This window comes from Mobula hypostoma, chromosome 23 (assembly GCF_963921235.1).
Source record: "Mobula hypostoma chromosome 23, sMobHyp1.1, whole genome shotgun sequence".
Classification (NCBI taxonomy): Eukaryota; Metazoa; Chordata; class Chondrichthyes; order Myliobatiformes; family Myliobatidae; genus Mobula; species Mobula hypostoma.
The window spans coordinates 39,682,507-39,701,151 of NC_086119.1; the positions used below are offsets into that span (position 1 = coordinate 39,682,507).

Genomic DNA, 18,645 nt, shown 5'->3' on the forward strand with positions numbered 1-18,645 from the left:
CATATAGTTACAGCAGTGCAAAGCAATACCATAATTTGATAAAGAACAAACCATGGGCACGGTAAAAAAAGTCTCAAAGTCCCCAAGTCGATCGACTCCCGAGTCCCCGATAGCGGGCAGCAAAAGGGAGAAACTCCCTGTCATAAACCTCCAGGCACCGTCAACTTGCCGATGCCTTGGAAGCAGCCGACCACAGCCGACACTGAGTCCATCCAACCAAAAACTTCGAGCCTCCAGCCAGCCTCTCCGATACAGCCTCCCGAGTGCCATCCTCTGCTGAGCGCCTTCGACCTCGCCCCGGCTGCTGAAACAAACAAAGCCGAGGATTCGAGGCCTTCTGCTCTGGAGATTCCGGTTACCACACAGTAGCAGCGGCAGCGAAGCGGGCATTTCAGAAGTTTCTTCAGATGTTCCTCTGTACTCTCACGTCCATCTCCATCAAATCAGAATTGTGCACTGTCCCCTACTTGACAGATTACAGATATCATTCACCGGAGACGCCGTGCGCACTGCCGTGGTGCCACCATCTTCTCCTCCCTCTTCTTTGAGAACCAGTTTAGATGAAGGATTCCTCCCATCAATCCCACACCATTAACTGTTTCACTTTCCATAAATGATGCCTGACCTGAGTTGTTCCAGTATTTTCATTTTTCTGTTATGTCTCTTCTTTCTTGTTTTGTATTGGAAACACTGGTTTATTTGACCTTGTCTAACAAATACAAGTAAGCAATCAAGTTAACGGTTTCAGCGTCCATCTGCAATAAGCAGAAGCAGCTGAACATGTTCAGGAAGCATTCAGCTTCATTTACCATATCTTCAAGTAACTGATTTAGAAGGACAACATCTTTCAAGAGACTTTGCACTTGACGACTAATTGACTACATCCTAAACCCCCCATTACAAAGTGATTAGTGGCGTTACCGGAGTTGGAGTGTGATGAATTGTTCATTTTCGTGACCTTTCAGACTTCCCTGGGAATGTCCTTGTACCTAAAATGTAGCGTGAATGCAATTTTTACTGAAAATTAAAAAAAAGAAATCCATGTAATTATAATGTGATCGTGGGAATGTAATTCTAACCTCAAAGGTAACAGCAAGGGTATTCAGTGTGCATTTACAACCGGGAAAACAAATGCAGCGCCTACATCCATAATATTACAGGGGGGTGCACTGGTGTACACAGGAGTGCTGCAGTGGATGCGCTAGTGTATACTGGAGTGCTGCAAGGGAGTGTGCATCTAGAGTGCTACGGGGTTGCATTGCTGTCTCTGCACTGCTATGATTGGGATTGCACTGTGATTAATTCTCCTACTGCGGGAGTTTGCGTGTTCTGGGCGCTGCGTGCAGTTTCCAGACAAGAGTCCCCGGAGCAGTCTGCGGTCGGCCAGGGCCAGGCCGCCGCCGCCTGTGCGAGTGCGGAAAGTGGAGCAGCGGCCGGGAGTCCGGTTCTGCACCAAGTCCGATTTTAGTGGCGTCAGGACTGCCGGGCGTGGATGTGGTTGATGCTGCTGTGCTGCACCTGGAGGGACGATCGGATGGGAGAGGAAGAGGGTGGGTACGGACGGGTGTGTGTGTGGCTGCGGGCACGGCTGCCATCGCCCTGCCCGCTGCCACCGGACTCGGTTTGCCCTTGATCCCGTTCACCGCCCCGTGCCCCGTCGTAGCGGCTGGCTGCCGGGCATGGTGGCGCTGACCCACTCTGGAGGTGTCCACCGCTCTCTGGCTAGAACGTCTCCCGAGCTGGGGGTCTGTCGGCATTGCCGGGCTGCAGCAGAGCGCATGGCCTTGGCAGGGCACCATCCGGCCGCTTTGTGCTTTGTCTTTGTGCCTGTAATTGGGATCATCTGCCCTCTCAGGCCTTCTGTTGTTGAGTTGCTGTGTGTGCGTGTGCACCGGGCCTGCCGCCGGTGGGCGAGAGAAGGGCACGTTGCTCACTTGCTATGTTGTGTGTTAAATTGCTGCCTTGCTTTGCAGGGGGTTGTTTGCCTTGCTGTGCGGGATGTGGCCGGTCCATCTATGATGGTCAGTACCTTCAGGCTCTTAATACGGACTGGCACAACGACTGCTTCAGGTAGGCACGCAAGCTCCTGCCCCTTTGTGTTCGGTACCCTGTGTTAGCATTCTTGTCCACTTTTTCCTAAAAAGAAATATGTAAATTGCCTTGAAGATTTTGTACGGTATTGAATACTGTCTGTATGTTGGTACATGCTGTGTACAGCATCTGTTCAGTACGTGGAGTACAGCACATTTTGCCTAGTCGATGGATCACACGGAATATAATTGTGAGAGTGTGTACTGTGCTCTGAGGGAATCTTAAAACCAAGGGACATAGTTTCAGAATAGACCCTTTTCACTCTAAAGATGAGGATCTTCTTCTATGAGGACTTTGGAATGTTGTTGGATCTAGAGGACTTGAGTTATAAGATTCAGGAACAGCTTCTTCCCCTCTGCCATCAGATTTGTAAATGCACATTGAACCCATGAACACTACCTCACTACTTTTTTTCTGTTTTTGCACAATTTTTAATTTATTTAATATACTTTTATTTATTTTTCTCTATATTTATAGTGCATTGCATTGTACTGCAGTTACTGCTAAGTTAACAAATTTCACGCCATATACCGGTGATATTAAACCTGATTCTGATGAGAAAAGATTATTCCTTGGAATGTAGAAAATTGAGGGGAGAATTGATAGAGGTATACAAAATTATGAGGGTATAGACAGGGTAAATGCAAGCAGGCTTTTTCCCACTGAGGTTGGGTGGAACTACAGCCAGAAGTTAAGGGTGAAAGGTTAAAAGATTGAGGGCATCATGAGGGAAAACTTCTTCACTCAGAGGGCAGTGAGAGTGTGGGATGAGCTGCCAGCACAAGTGGTGCATGCCAGCTCGATTTCAACATTTAAGAGAAATTTAGATAGGTACACGAATAGTAGGGATATGGAGGGCTGTGGTCCCAGTGCAGGTCGACGGGAATAGGCAGCTTAAATGGTTGGACAGACCAGATGAGCCGAAAGCTCTGTTGTTGTGCTGTACTTTTCTATGAATTCTGTTCCTTGGAGCGCTTTGGAGGCCAATTATCAACTGTATTTAAAGCGGGGACAGATTATGGGGTGTAAACTGGAAGGTGGGGCTCATCAGTCGTGATCCCATTGAACGGTGGAGCAGGATTGTGCTGAATGGTTCTGTTGATTGGGATTCTGCACGGTTGTGGGGTTTTGGAAACTGATGGTGATATTTTCCAGCTGCCTGTATCGGAACTTCAAGGTAGATCCTTGATTGCTCTTTAATAAAAACTGAGAACACCGGCGTGTTCAGCTTCTGTGGGAAAAAGGAACAAAGTTAACGTATCTGATTATTCATCTTTATTCAGCGCTGGGAAGAGTTGAGGTAAATACATTTTGATGTGCAGTGAGGAGGGAATGAAGGTTGGGTTTGAGGACGTGATTGTTTAATCTGTTTAAGTCTACTTTGTACCTAGTTAGCCCATTGCTTTGCTTTGTAGGTTAGTTGCACAGTGGGTTTTTTTTGGGGGGGGTTCTGGGTTTTTTTTCTCCTTTATCGATATATATGGAAAATTAGTATACAACTACATTACCTTGTTATTTTAGAACTAACACATTGTTTGCATTGTTTTTTTGTATTAATATTACTTGTATATTTATATCGTAACAATGTATTGGTTGCTGTATGTTTTACCTTTTGTGTACTAATTCAATAAAAAGATTTAAAACGAAAGAGGAGGGACTGAACAGGAGTCTGTGGGAGGGAGGAAGGCAGAAGAAATAATAACATCGGAAGTGAAGAGTGGAAGAGTGCAGTAAAGGGGAAGGCAAAGAGAGCACTGTGCTTAGGTGTATTGGATTTGCTGGGGAGTGTCAACCTGATCTGGTGTCTCGTACCCCTACTCAGAAAGCCAAATGCCTGCCCTTACCTGGACCAGTTGTGTGTGCTACATACCTCTTCGAACATGGTTTGGGGTAGGGGAAGGGTTCTTGCCTCCTGGGCAAAATGTGGGTGGGGGCTTGTCTCTCCAGCCCCTCCGTCCCCTGGAGTGTAGCAATGTGGATCTTGGGTACTGTAGGGGTGAGCTCTTCCCTGAAACCTCCTCAGCTAAATGCAGCTCGAAGCAGGGGTTTGCCTTCTGTGAAATCAGCCATCAAATTTTTTAATGCCTGCTGAAAGCCTGGGACATTGCTAACACTTAATTCAATCAAATTATTTTAAGAAATGAAAATAAAGGGCATCAGGGTAACTGAGAGACGTATGTCAAAATAAAATCTAAATTCGGTTTCAAATAACTCGCCTTCCCGACTACCTCCCAGCTCTTTGTAGCCACCCCTTTGAAGGTGGTATATTTTTGGATCCTGGAGTTGGTCTGACCTGGGATGACCCAGAGGAGATTAATCTTTCACCAGCATAATGAGGGAAATCTCAGTAAGAATGGGCCCTGCTCTGATGCTCACATACCGGAGATAGAGACTGAATTAACCCCCTGAATGTGTCGTTGGGGCTTGGAGGTGTGTGTTCCACACTGCGTACCTGGGACTCCAGGGCTTTAATTTCAACGGCCAAATGGAAGCCACTAGCCAAGGGATTCATTTTGTGCCTGGTGCTGATCCTCAGAGTTAAGTTGAGCTCTGAGACTGCATAGGGAGCCGAAGTCAGAATAAGGCAGCAAAATAAAGTTCCAGGTGATTGTGGTCAGATGTGAATTGATTGGCACTGTTTCCATGAAACAGTCCTCTGGTGTGCTTTTGATCTCAGCGCTGAGGAGAGCTTGTCAGCAGTGAATTGGATGGACTAATTGAAGCGTACAAGTAAATGCTGTTTCTCCCAGAAACACTGGAACTGCACAGTGGAGAGGGAGATGATGAAGGGGCAGGTGTTGTATCTCCTGAGCACAAGATTCTGCAGATGCTGGAAATATTGAGCAAAACGCACGAAATGATTGGGAGTTCAGCAGATCAAACAGCAAAATGAACGGTCGATGTTTCAGGCTGAGGCCCTTCCTCCGGACGGGAAAGGAAGGGGACAGAAGCAGCAGCAAGAAGGCAGAGTACAAGCGGGCAGGTGATAGGTGAGCCTTTATTCCATGGTCCTGGTTTGCCGCCTCCTTCCCTTTCTTCCATGTTTGATTCCTTCTTCTGCAACCCCTTCGTCCACCTATCACCTCCCAGCTTCTTACTTCATTCCCCCCCTCACCTGATCTCATTTATCAACTTCCAGTTTATACTGCTGCCCCTCCCCACACCCTCTTATTGTGCCTTCTACCGCTTTCCTATCCAGTGCTGAGGAAGGGTCTTTGCCCAAAACGTCGAGAGTTTATTCCTCTTCATAGCCGCTGAGTTCCTCCAGCACGTGTGTGTGTTGTTTCTCTTATAATTTCACCACAATGGCTCTGCAAATGGAGGATGGTGCATATATGAATCACATCGTCCCACAGGAGAATTGTTGCTCTAGATTACTAAAAGGGAAAATGAAAATATATATGCTGGTGACATCACATTGAAGATTTAGAAGATAGTCCATTGAATATGTTATCATAGGTTTAGGAGGGGGAGGGTACTGAAGTATACAGCACTTGGTGAAGGGGACTCCTTAGTTGAGGAATTTCTGAGAAGTCCTATTTAAAGGTGGCTTTCCCAGAATAGATGTGGTTGAGAAATAGAGGAGTGGAAGCACATTCTAGAAATGGGGAGGGAGGAAGTTTATGCAGTGGTCATGAATATGGTTCCTGGTGATCTTTTGAAATAAAGATAGATACTTTATTGACCCCAAAGGAGATTACAGTGTCACAGTAGCATTACAGGTGCATAGCTATACAAATATTATTGGAGAAGTAGAAAGAATAAAAGGTAAGTTACCACAAACAGTCTAACAGGAGGAGGGGTCATCACTTCCCTGGCTATAGATTGGCTTATTATAGAGCCTAATGGCTGAGGGTAAGAATGACCTTGTATAGTACTCTTTGGAGCAGCACTGTTGTCTTAGTCTTTTACTAAAAGTGCTCCTCTGTTCAGTCAAGGTGGTGTGCAGAGAGTGAGAAACACTGTCCAGAATTGCCAGGACTTTCCATGGGGTCCTTTGTTCTACCACAGCCTCCATTGTGTACAGTTTGACTCCTGTAACAGAGCCAGCCTTTCTGATCAGTTTATTGGCCTGTCACCTGTGTTGATGCCATTGCCCCAGCACACCACTGTGTAGAAGATTGTATGGGTGACAACAGACTGGTAGAATGCATGAAGGAGAAGCCTGCTACATACTCCAAAGGACCTCGGTCTCCTCAGGAAGTAGAGGCGACTCTGGTCCTTCTTCTACACAGCCTCTGTGTTGGTGCTCCACTCAAGTCTGTCATCCAGGTGCACCCCCAGGTACTTGTAGGTCCTCACCACATCCACACCATCAATAGTAGCAGGGAGCAGTGCAGGCTTAGTCTTCCTAAAGTCCATCACCATCTCCTTCGTCTCACTGATGTTGAGCTGCAGATGATTCAGCTTGCACCATTTGACAAAGTCCTCCACCAGGGCCCTGTATTCATCCTCCCGTCCTCCCTTTATACACCCAACTGTTGCCGAGTCGTCATAGAGGAGTTCTGCAGATGACATGACTCAGTGTTGTATCTAAAGTCTGAGGTATACAAGCTAAACAGGAAGGGAGCCAATACAGTCCCCTTTGGGGCCCCAGTGCTGCTTGTAGCCATGTCTGACACACAGCTCTGAAGCTGCACAGATTGTAGTCTGCCGGCCAGGTAGTCCATTATGGAGCTTTTCCCCCAGCAATGAGGGCTTATGGTACTGAAGGCAGTTGAGAAATCAAAAACATGATCCTCACCGTACTGCCCTGTGTATCCAAATGGTAGTAGGCTCTGTTCAGCAGATAGATGACACCATCGCCAACTCCAACATGCTCCTGGTAGGCAAACTGCAGAGGGTTGAGAGCTGAGCTGACTGGGGTAAGAGGTGAGTCAGGACCAGCCTCTCTAGGGTCTTCATGATGTGTGAGGTCAGGGCCACTGGGTGTTAATCATTCAAGACTTTTTGGTTGGCCCTTCTTGGGTACTGGGACCACACATGTTGTTTTCCACACAGTCGGGACTTTACAGGCTGAGACTCAGATTGAAAATGCACTGGAGAATACACACAGCTGCTGAGCAAACTCCTTCAGGACCCTGGGGTTCACACCATCCGGTCCCAATGCTTTGCCGTGTCTGAGTTTCCCCAGAGCCCTTCTCACCTGCTCAGTGAGTCCATGAGGACTGGGGAGTTAGTGGAAGGAGGGGGCTGGGGGGGTGAATATCGGGACGGTAGCAGTTGTTAATGTGGAGATGCGGATGGATGCAGTGAAAGGAGGGGTGTGGACAGTGGTAGCCTGTGTTGTTCATCCACATGTCGAACTGGAGGGGGGGATGAGGGAGGAGGGGGGCATTGGGTGCCTCGGCACCTGGAGTGATGTGCTGAGAGGGGTGTGAACAGGAGGGTAATTGTCAAACCTATTGAAGCCCATTCACGCTGCCTTCTGAGGTTCTACAGCTAGGCTGATTGAAGCCAGTGATGTTCTTCATGCCTTTCCACACCTCCTGTGTTACTCTGCCCAAGCCTGTTCTTCAGCTCTCTCCTGTATTCCTTTTTAGCCTCCTTGATCTTCTCCTTTAGCTCCCTCTGCACGTGTTTCAATTCCTCCCTATCTCCTGATCTAAAGGCTCTCTTTTTGTGATTGAGAAGAGCCTTCAGATCACCGGTGATCCATGGTTTGTTGATCGGGAAGCAGTAAACAGTCCTCGATGGCATTACAGTGTCCACACAGAAGTTCAAGGGCCAGTGATGCAATCAGTAAGTCCATTAATGTCCTCCCCATATGGTTCACCAAGCACATTCCAGTCAATAACCTCAAAGCAGTCCTTCAAGGCCTCGATAGCATCTGGAGACCATTTCTTTACTATATTCGCGGTAGCTAACTGTTGCTGTACTTTGGGCTTGTACAAGGGCATGAGGTGAACCAGGTTGTGATCTGATCTTCCGAGTTGGGGGAGAGCCGTGGAGCTGTATGTATCTTTAACATTTGCACGCAAGAGATCCAATGTTTTATTTTCTCTTGTATGACACTTGGCAAACTGATTGAAGGTGGGTAGGTTTGTCGAGGGAGAAACATGGTTGAAGTCTCCCGATACTGCAATGAATGCATTGGGGTGTTGAGCCCGGAGTCTCATAATGGTAGTGTGTACAACGTCACACACAGCATCAGGAATGTGTCGGGAAGGCAGAATGTAGATGACAAGCAGCGTGGTGTGGCTGAATTCGTACGGTAGGTAAAACGGACGCAAACTCACAGCAAGCAGTTCGATGTCCAGACTGCAGATTCATTCTATCATAGAAATGTGACCAGGATTACACCATCACAAGCACAGCAAGCCACCTCTCTTCCTCTTACCATACTGTAGGTCAATTCTGTCTGTTCATAGCATTAAAACCCCATTCACAGTAGCATTGGAATCCAGGATTTGCTCGTATAACCGTGTCTCAGTGAAACAGAGAGCACTGTATTCCTGATATTCATTCTGTGTCCTCCTGAACACTGCTGGTTCCTCCATTTTACTTGCCAGTGATCTCGCGGTCATTGCCTTTTAAAGAGTCGGAGATGCTGCAAATTGTTATGACACAGAAGGAGCCCATTGGGTCAATGCCTGGTCATAGAACAGAACCAGAATCAGGTTTAGTATCACTGCATATGTCATGAAATTTGTTGTTTTGCAGCAGCAGTACTTGCAACGCTCAATGATAAGTATAATAAGAAGCATATTTTTTAAAAGATAAAATAAATAGTTTAAAAAGAGAGGAAAAGAAAGAAAATACTGCGAGCGTGGCCGTAGGTTCATGGTTCATTGTCCATTCCGAAATCTAATAGTGGAGGGGAAGAAGCTGTTCCTGAAATGTTGAGTGTGTGTCTTCAGGCTCCTGTGTTGCCTCTTTGATGGCAGCAATGAGAAGGGGGCATGTCCTGGGTGATGGGGGTCCCTAATGATGGATGATGCCTTTTTGAGGCATCGCCTTTTGAAGGTGCTGGAGAGGCTGGTGCCCATGATGGAGCTGGCTGAGTTTACAACTTGCAGCTTTTTTTCTGATCCTCTGCAATAGCCCCTCCATGCCGGGTGGTGATGCAACCAGTTAGAATGCTCCCTACTGTAGAAATTTGCAAGTGTCCTTGGTGAAATACCAATTCCCCTCAAACGCCTAATAAGATGTTGCTGCTGTTATGCCTGATTTGTAGTTGCATCAATATGTTGGGCTCGGGATAGATCCTCAGAGATGCTGACACTGATCCAGTTGCAGAGGGGAGGTACAGAGGCCCAGGTTTTGGAGCTTGTTGATTAGAACTGAGGGTACAATTGTGTTGAAAACTGAGCTGTAATCAATAAACAGCAGCTTGATGTTGGTATTACTATTCTCCAGATGATTCAAGGCTGAGAGGAGAGCCAGTCCTGTCCTTTCCATTTTCTGTGTTCCTGCAGGTTTTCCCCTCAAGAGCCTTTTCCTTGTGTACGTTTGGAAGTCTGATGTTGAAGTGCTGATCAATTCTGATAGTTGCATGTCTTATCGAAGACAATAATTTTAAGCCCATCCATCCTTGCTTTTGAACGAGTCATTAAATGGGTCCAATCAAAACCAGTCAGGATCTTGTACACTTTCGAGACTCTAAAGTTCTATGCTGCAAGAGAAACTTCAGTTTCTCTAGTCGAACCTTCTCATAGAACAGTACAGCCTAGGAACAGGTCCTTTGGCTGTACTAATGAAATTAGCAGTCAAATGGCCGACTGAACTAATCCCTCTGCCTACAAAAAGTCCATATCCTTTCATTTCTCGTACATTTGTGTGCCTATCTGAGAGCATCTTGAGTGCTCCGACTATATATGCCTCTACCGTCACCCCAGGCAGCTCATTCCTGGGGTACTCACCACTCTGCATTGGAAAGAAAACAAACTTGCTCTGAGCATCTCCTTTGAACTTAGCCCTCCCCACCTTAAGTGCAAGCATCTCAACCCTGGGGGAAAAGATACTGGCTGTCTACGCTATCTATGCCTCTCGTAATCTTTTATAAATCTCCCCTCAGCCTCTGCCACTCCAGAGAACACAACCGATGGGCTCTACTCCATGCGGCACGCTGGTATACGTCTTCTGCACCATTTCCTAAACTTCAATATCCTTCCTAGAATGCAGGGGTTCCCAACCTGGAGTCCACAGATCCCTTGTTTAATGGTCCATGGCATAAAAAAAGTTGGGGAACCCTGTAATAATGGGTGAGCAGAACTTTATGTGGTACTTCAGATGCAGCCTAACTAGAGCTTTATAAATCTGCAAAGTATCTTCCCACCTTTTGAACTCAATTCCTGGACTAATAAGGGCAAGCATGTCTTTTTTTTTAACCACCTTATCAATCTGGGCAGCCACTTTTAGGAAGCTATGGGGTTAGAACTCAAGATCCCTCTGTTCAATCAACATTGTCCCGTACTAGAACCAGGGGACATGGCCTGAAGATTCGGGGGGAGTAGATTTAGGATGGAGATGAGGAACTGCTTTTCGCAGAGAGTGGTGAATCTGTAGAATTCTCTGCCCAATGAAGCAGTGGAGGGTACCTCAGTAAATATATTTAAGACAAGGTTGGCAAGATGTTTGCATAGTAAGGAGATTAAAGGTTATGGAGACGAGGCAGGTAGGTAGAGATGAGTCTGTGGCCAGATCAGACATAATGTTATTGAATGGTGGAGCAGGCTTGACGGGCCAGAGGCCTACTCTTGCTCCTGTTTCTTATGTTCTTATGTTAAGAGTCTTACAATTAGCAGTGTACTGTATCTTTAGATTCAGATTCATATTTATTTTTTCCGCATCTAGATCGAAACATATAGAGACGTATATCGTTTGTGTTAACAAACAGCGCACTCAAGTTCTTGGGGCAGCTCGTAAGTGTCGCTGCACACTCAGGTGTCAACATGGCATGCTCACGGTGCTCAGCAAAATAACACAAGCAGCGGCATGTCCTTTTCCCACCCACTCGCACCTCAGTGAGTCCGGAAGTAGCAGCCCAAAGTTGGAGAGTCTGGAGGTAAAGGCCCAAAGGTCGAAGCGCCTAGGTCGGCTTGTCTGAAAGGTCAGAGGCCCACTGTCTGCAAATCTGGCTCGGGGACTGAAGATTGGGGGTTCGGTGTCTGAGAGTTTGGGGCTAAGGTCTGAAGGCTCAGAGGTGGCCCTGTCTGTCTATGATATTTATCTCTGAAACTAATGTAGTAAGTGTTTTCTGAATTCCCCTTCTGGGAGCTTCATGTTCAAAGTTACTCCCGAAAGTTAGGTGATCAAAACTGGATGCAACATTCTGGTTGTAGCTGAACAATGTTTAACATATGTTCAAGGTAGCTCCCCTGCTTTTGGACCCTAGGCCGGTATCTGTATATACCAGAATCCCTTAAATGTGTTGAAAGAGGGTGGGGCAAAAAATTCTATAAAAATGTTAGAAACCTGAAATAACACAAAGTTGGGCAGGATAGACAGGTGATGGATTACTTGTGGATCCTAAGAAGCTGGTGGTGGAGACCGTGTGCGTGGTTAGGGTGGAAGTTGTGAGGGGGGGATTTCTGGAGATGAAGTCAGTGACAGTCACTCTTGGTTTCAGTCTGATTCTGGTCCCCTGCCCTCTTTCAGATTCATTGACTATCATTTTCACTTCCTGTTGCTTATGCTGGGGAATTTCCTTTGCCCGTTTCCCTCCTACCCTGACCTTTGCATCTTTCATCTGACTCTTTTTCTTCTTTCTTCCATATTTCAAAGGATGAATTAGTGACCAGTATCTTCTACAAACCCACTGGTTCCTACAGCTTTTCCTGTCTACACTTCCAACCCTCCACTTCCTGAAAGTCCATTCCTTTGCCCCGGTTTTTATCTTCACATCTGTTTTGAGCTCCCACAGAAATGTATCTGATGGATTATATCTTTTAATTACTCCCTCCCTTAATAGCTAACAAGGAAAAGGTTCCCCTCAATCTCTTCCGGATAGTTTCCAGTCCTTGCAATTTACTACTGCTAAATACACATTTCCCTTCCTGTCCTGCCCTGTATTCTGAGGGAACAATTCTTTCTGGGAAGCTGTTTTGCCCAGTTAGCAGCATTACCAAGCCTTTTCCCATGGTGTTCCCAATCATTAGGAAATGTATCTCTTGCCTTTCTTCCCCCCCCCCCAAAAAAAACTGCTTTGCCATCCAGGATCCCAGAATCCTTTAAAGGTGGACCAGTGATTATTTGCACTCTTTATAAGTTTGGTGTTCCAAATGTAGTCTCTTTTGTTTGAAAAATAACGATGTAAATGACTGTGAAACACTTTAGTTCAGTCTTTAAGTCTGGCCACTTCCTGTCACCACACCAAATGAAGGATGTGGTAGCACTAAAGAGGTTGCAGAGATTCATGGGAACTTTGTTAGAACTTGAGTTATGGACTAAGCCTGCCTCTGAGGTTTATATCAGAACAGAGGGAGTTTCAACTTGTGTATATTAAAATTGAGAGACCTCAGTGATAAGTGGAAGGGACCTATGGCCCTTTGCAGAGAGGTCAGTGAGTAAGGAGCATAGGTTTAAATAGTTTAGTAACAGGATCAGAGAGGCCTCCAGCTGGACCACACCTTGTCTTGGGGTTTGGAGGTTTGCGTGCCTCGATGACCCAGAGAGCTGTGTTGGCAGGAGTCAGGGCCTTATGCTTTGGTACGGTCACCAAAACCAAACAGGTCAAAGAGTAGAGGCCAGACTAAGAGTGGTTCGCCGGTCCTCCAGGTTCAACGGGGGCGGGGTTCAGCTCAGGGCTAACAATCCTGACCGGTAAAACAAAATTGCTACGGAAACGGCAATGAAGAATTCTTCTAGATCTGAGTGCAACGGTATTCCTGAGTCTCCACCCGGGAATTGCACACCACCAGAGATGGGGGACCTTTATTGCTGCCCTAAACGTCAGCGGTGTTAACGGACAGCAGAGGAAGATTAGAGGGGAGCTGAAGTTACTCCCTGTGAGTGCTGGAATATGGGGCCCGCTGCCTGAAGATCCCTGGATGAGCCATATCCTGTGGGTCAGTGGTACAGAAGCTGGAGACTGACATCATTTTTGGTTGGTGTGGACACTGGGATGATTGACCTGTGTCTGTCTTAAATTTTCATGATTTCTGAGGTCTATCCAATACATCAAGTTCAACAGTTTTGAATAGTAAACCTACTGGAAATGTGCATGTTCTGTTTCCATGCTCATCATATTTCCCTTTTATTATGTGGTTTATCATACTGCACAAATGTGATTTATCAAATTGTGTTTTGTTCCTTTCTTTCCTTCCTCACTTCCTTTACATTTGAAAACTCTCATCTCTCAATTTTAAAATCTGTAGATGATTGCTGTCTTCACACATGCTGCTGAATTTGCATGGTTATTTTCCTTCATATTCATAATTGCTTCTGTGTTTTGTGTATATCCAAAGTGAATTTTTGAATTGCAGGGCTACAGTGAAAATACTTTAAGTGTGGGGGTAATTTGAGTAAAATCATTGCACAAGTGATGAATTGGCATATGTGTAACTTTCGCTTTATGTAATTGTACCAATACGTATGCGTTAAGAGTCAGCTGATCTGTTGGATGTAGTTATGTTGAAGTACTAATTACACATAGTTAACAAATCATAGATGTGCTGCTATATCTCATCTGTTCCTCGATACTGCATAGCTGAACATTTGGATGGCTCTGGGGATTTGGTGTGTAGTCAATGTATCAGGTTAATTTGCAATACGAATCTATAATCTGACCTTATGTGTGCCAGAGTTGGATATTATGAATCACTGATGAATGTAAGGTTCTTAGATCAAACAGTACTCTAAATTCAGCATGTGGCATGGTATTGCTGAATATTACGGAGCAGTTCTGAGACTCAAGATGTATAGAATTTTATAGTTTATCACAGTGATGTAAAGCATTTTATCTTAACTGCAAGATGTAATTTAGATTGCATTGTAGCTCATTGAACTTTGTGTCTCTGTGAAAACATTCTAAGTTAGTAAAGCAAAGACTACAGGTTCTAAGAATGCGGATAAGAATTGCTGGAGATAATCAGATTATTTCTGTCGATAGACGCTACTAAGGTTGATGTTTCAGAACTAGAACAGTGAGAAAGTAAGTTTGTTTTAAGTTGCAGAGAAGGAAGAGGTGGAGAGAAGAAAGGGGATGTCTGTGGTAGGATGGAGACCAAGGCAGGGTGTTGAAGGCCTCTTAATCCCAACTGATCTGTGTGGGAGAGGTGTAACTGGATGACAAACGAAGACATTGGCATATAGGAAACAGTGAGGATCAATATTCTTATTGAACTAAAATTAAAGAATTCTTATAATGATCAGTACATGGGACAGCATCTGTGGGGGGTGAGCAAGAGAATCAGTTGCTGTAACATGGCACAACCTGAAATTACTTTTTGACAGAAGTGATAAATAACGAGAACATGAGATAATGAGGGAGTCCTTAAAAGCGAGAATACTGATTGTGGAAATATTTCAATGATGGGGCAAGTGAGTGTAGTTATCCCCTTTTGTTCAAGAGCCTGATGGTTGAGGGGTAGTAACTGCTCCTGAACCTGGTGGTGCGAGTCCTGAGGCCCTTGTACCTTCTACCTGATAGCAGCAGCGAGAGGAGCACAGGAGTCAAGTGGTTACAGCGGGGCAGGGTGGAAATGGTGCAGTGATGTGGAGTCGTAATTTCCAGTCCAGCCCTGAGAAATAAGAAATGAAGGCAGAAAATGCTGAAAGCACACGGCAGGTCAACAGCTTGTGTGGGGTGGGGGGGGGGGTGGTGAAGAAGCATAAAAAGGTTCTGGGTGCAAGACCCTTTATGGGAAAACAAGCACACAGACAGATGCCCCTCTGGCCCCAGGACAACCCTCTGGCCCAGTAGATTCATGGATCCACAGGCACCAGACAATGTGAATTCTGTAGATTTTGAATAGCTTTAACAATTAACCAAAACCTTTTAATAAAGCTTAGAAAACCTGATTTAGGCAACAAGTAGAAAAAACAAGTCACCTTTTTATGTTGGCTGATGTATTTCGCCAGAAGTCACAAGGTCACTTGACATAGTTTCTTAATCATTTTCCTGTGACTAGAAAGTTAACGTTATATTTCAGAATCTAAATGTGCAGTGATTAAAAGGCACGCTATTATGAATTCACTGCTCTATGATAAACTATTGTTTGATATTGTTCCTTTTCTTTCCCTTAACACAACATATGGCTGAATAAAATCAAGAATTGATTTATATTCAATATAATAATACCTATATCATTTATATGATACTGTCAGGGCTGACAAGACAATTGAAAGGGAGACTTATTGTTTAAAAAAAAGTTTTAAGTTACAATGAGGGTGGTGGGAGGGGTGGATAGTTAGAGGGGGTAAGAATGAGAATAGAGAGAGAGTGTGGTTCAGTGAAATAGGATAATGTGGGCATTTAGAGGATGGTCATGCTTTTGTTAATAGCAGGACTGTGGCATGTGTTCAGCAGCTCAGGCTATACTAACGGAGAGAGAAAAACACAAGTAAAATTACACTTTTTAAATGTCGGTAGAGACTGCGGTGTGTTATATATTTAGCAATGTATTCTATTAGAATTAACAGACGCACCCACCACACCGGACATGTAACAGAAAAGAATATTTGACCTGATTACCTTGCTCAAACAGGCATAGATTTTGTCTCGCCTGTCTTTTTGTCTATATTCTCTGCAATTTTATTATACCTTTTTAAAGATCTGAAGGTTTCTGATCCTAAATATTAACCCCGTTCCTTTCTCCACAATTGCTACCTGACAGTGTTTTCTGTTCTTGAATTTCCAGCAACTGTAGATTTTCTAATTGTTCATTTGATGTAGGGGTGGATCCTGTTGTCCTGGGAGTGGCAGTCGTTCCAAATTATTGTGGTTTTACTTCTCCGAGGCTCAGAGGAGCATCACACAGGAAGTAATGTCGTCCTGTACTTCCGCACACAACGCCTTATGACACTGGAATTGCCTAATCAAATTTCCAGGGTGGTGCACTATATCTCATTATGTGAAATAGCCATTATCATGTACCAGCCTGGAGGGAAATTGATTTCTCTTTCATCATGCTGACATAAAAAAGTACCATGCAGTTCTATTTTAGAGTTCATTAGTTTTTCCCTTGGAACTGAATCATAGAAACATGGAATGGTGTCTGCAACAGTCAGATGTTTCAAACTTGAGTTCAATTGTCTACTGAATTCAGCAACTTTGTTTATTCATGATCAAAATGGAGCAGCCCTGGTGCTTTAAGGCATCCAATTTTTCTTTAAAGAAAATGTTTGGAGCAGCATCAAACGGGAGTGGTTTTAAACACAAGAGAGTCTGCAGATGCTGGAAATCCAAAGCAACACCTAAAAAAATGCTGGAAGAAGGCCAGGAAGTGTCTATGGAAAAAATAAACAGTCGACGTTTTGGGCCAAGACCCTTCATCGAGTCCTAATGAAGGGTCTTGGCCCGAACGTCAACTATTTACTGTCTTCAGTAGCTGCTGACTGGCCTGCTGAGTTCCTCCAGCATTTCGTGAGTGATTTTAAAATTGCAATAGTGCGTGAAGTGTGGGCAGAGATCAGTTGACTTTAATATGTTCTATTTATTTAGGAATATATTAGTTCAATTGCTCAAGAGATTTGAGAATAGGTAGACCAGGAATTCTATGTCCTTGTTTGAGGGAAATGTTTTTAATTGAGCTGTTAAGATTGCTTACGTAAATTAACTGAGAAGGAGTTAATAATTTAATCATGTACCTGATGTAGACAAAGTACAAAGGAGCATAATTTTCAATAGATGGGTCATGAGAGGGTGAATAACTGCTGCGTGCTAACTTACGCTGAATGTGAATGAAGGCTGTTCCGTATGCTGTCCTACTCTTGAGTGTCAGGAACTGAAGGTTAAACAAAGTCTTGATGCTGGAAATCTGAAACAAAAAGCAAAAATGCTGGAAGTTTTCAGCAGGTTGAGCGACTTCTGTGGAAAGAGAAGCACTCCACAGAATCGTCAATATTGAGGTGATGATTAAATACAAAATGGGTGTTGCTATTCAGATTTGGACAGAGTGGGGTGCTGCTGTTTAATAAAGACCAGGTCACTTGGTTTCAAAATTCAGACGGAATGTCTCTGGAAGTTTGATCACATGACAGCCCGCCTGCTGCTTCATCGTCGTCTGATGAAAACAGCCTGCCCCCACAATTTCCACTTCGATCTGCGCCCACCAGCCCCTTCCCCCGCCACTGGTCACAAGCTTGCAAATACGAAACATTCTCACCAGCCCTGGTGTTTTGAACAGCTGGATCAGACAGCGTCAGGAGATTTTGTACGAATGTGAGTGGAGTTCAGGGCTGTGTTCTGAAGGTGACTGTCGCAGATGGGAGAAGGTGCAGCAAAATAACAAAAGAAAATTGTGCAAGCTGTCACTGTCATTGCGATTCTCTTCTGCTACCATGCTATTAACTTCCCAAAACCAATTCCTCCTTGATGTCGGAAAGGAATTGTCACAGAAATGTGAAAATGCAGCTGACGCTTCTGCTAGCTGTGGTGTCTGGCTGGATAAAGCAGGTGTACAGTTCAGTGGTTCCCGTCCCCACCCCATTCATTCTCCCCTCGTGGGCTGGAACAGGAAGTAGGCTGACTTGTGTCTCAGTGCTTTTCAGTGATGTCATTAGCAATTCTGGTACATGGTAGGGCGGCTAATTTTGGATACCGGCAGTATCTGCAAGCCTATTCAGATGCTTGCAGACTGGAAGTTTGTTTTAAAAACGATGAGATACTGCTGCGCTTTGGCCAGAGGTTTGGAGAACTGTTGGAGAATGTTAGCCCGCTACTACAGAGTCCGCTGCTCGAACTCTGGGAAGAGGTGAGTGGTAAAGCTGCCAATTTTATCCCCTTTTAATGCTGGGAAGCCAGTTATATTGGTTGACCGTGAACGCTGATGTGAATCTCGAAGAGGTTGTCACCTCGGTGTCGCGTCTCCCGAGCCTTTTCCCAGCTAGTCTCTGCTGTAGGTGTATTTCCCAGCCTTGAGAATTGGTTATGGTAGAATTTCACTTCTGACGTAGTTGGCAGGACAATAAGGTCCTTTTGTTTGGAGTATATTGATTTCTAGCATCCTGCTGAGGCACTTTCGTTAATGTGCGGTGTAATTTTTCACCTTCGATAGTGGCAGACCTACGTCCATCAGTACTACACCTAACATTACACATTGACACTTGTACACACATACTGTGTCCCAACAGAGGACTTGCTGGATTCCATTACAATGAAGGGGAATTGTTAAGGGTACGCCAAGTTTCTCTAAAGTTGTGAACCTAATTTAGAAGTATATTTGAATAAGTCTGATGGCCTATAGTTGCTTGGGAAATAAGGGGTTGCTGCTTCTTAATCCTTACCCAGTCCTCATTCCCCTATTCCAGTCTTCAACCCCTTTCCTTGCTGAATTCCTTTAGTGACAGATTAATGTCTGATGGTTGGATAAGAAAAGAAGTCAGCTAGAGTGCCAAACCATGAATCTGCCTCCACAATCCTCATAGCACTCAATCATAGAGTTAACAAAC

General features: G+C 44.9%; 1 protein-coding gene across 2 annotated transcripts in view; it reads left to right on the forward strand.

Moving 5' to 3' along the window:
- The first annotated feature begins 1,205 nt into the window (after positions 1-1,205).
- Positions 1,206-18,645, forward strand: part of limk1a (LIM domain kinase 1a) — a 59,685-nt gene continuing 42,245 nt past the window's right edge. Inside the window, exons 1-2 of one of the 2 annotated variants that reach the window (XM_063031197.1) lie at positions 1,206-1,550; positions 1,974-2,070. In XM_063031197.1, the coding sequence (XP_062887267.1) occupies positions 1,493-1,550; positions 1,974-2,070 (155 nt within the window). In that variant the 5' untranslated portion in view covers positions 1,206-1,492. Of the gene's footprint in view, positions 1,551-1,973; positions 2,071-17,761; positions 17,949-18,645 lie in introns of those variants that run through there. The other variant, XM_063031196.1, reaches the window with a different exon arrangement.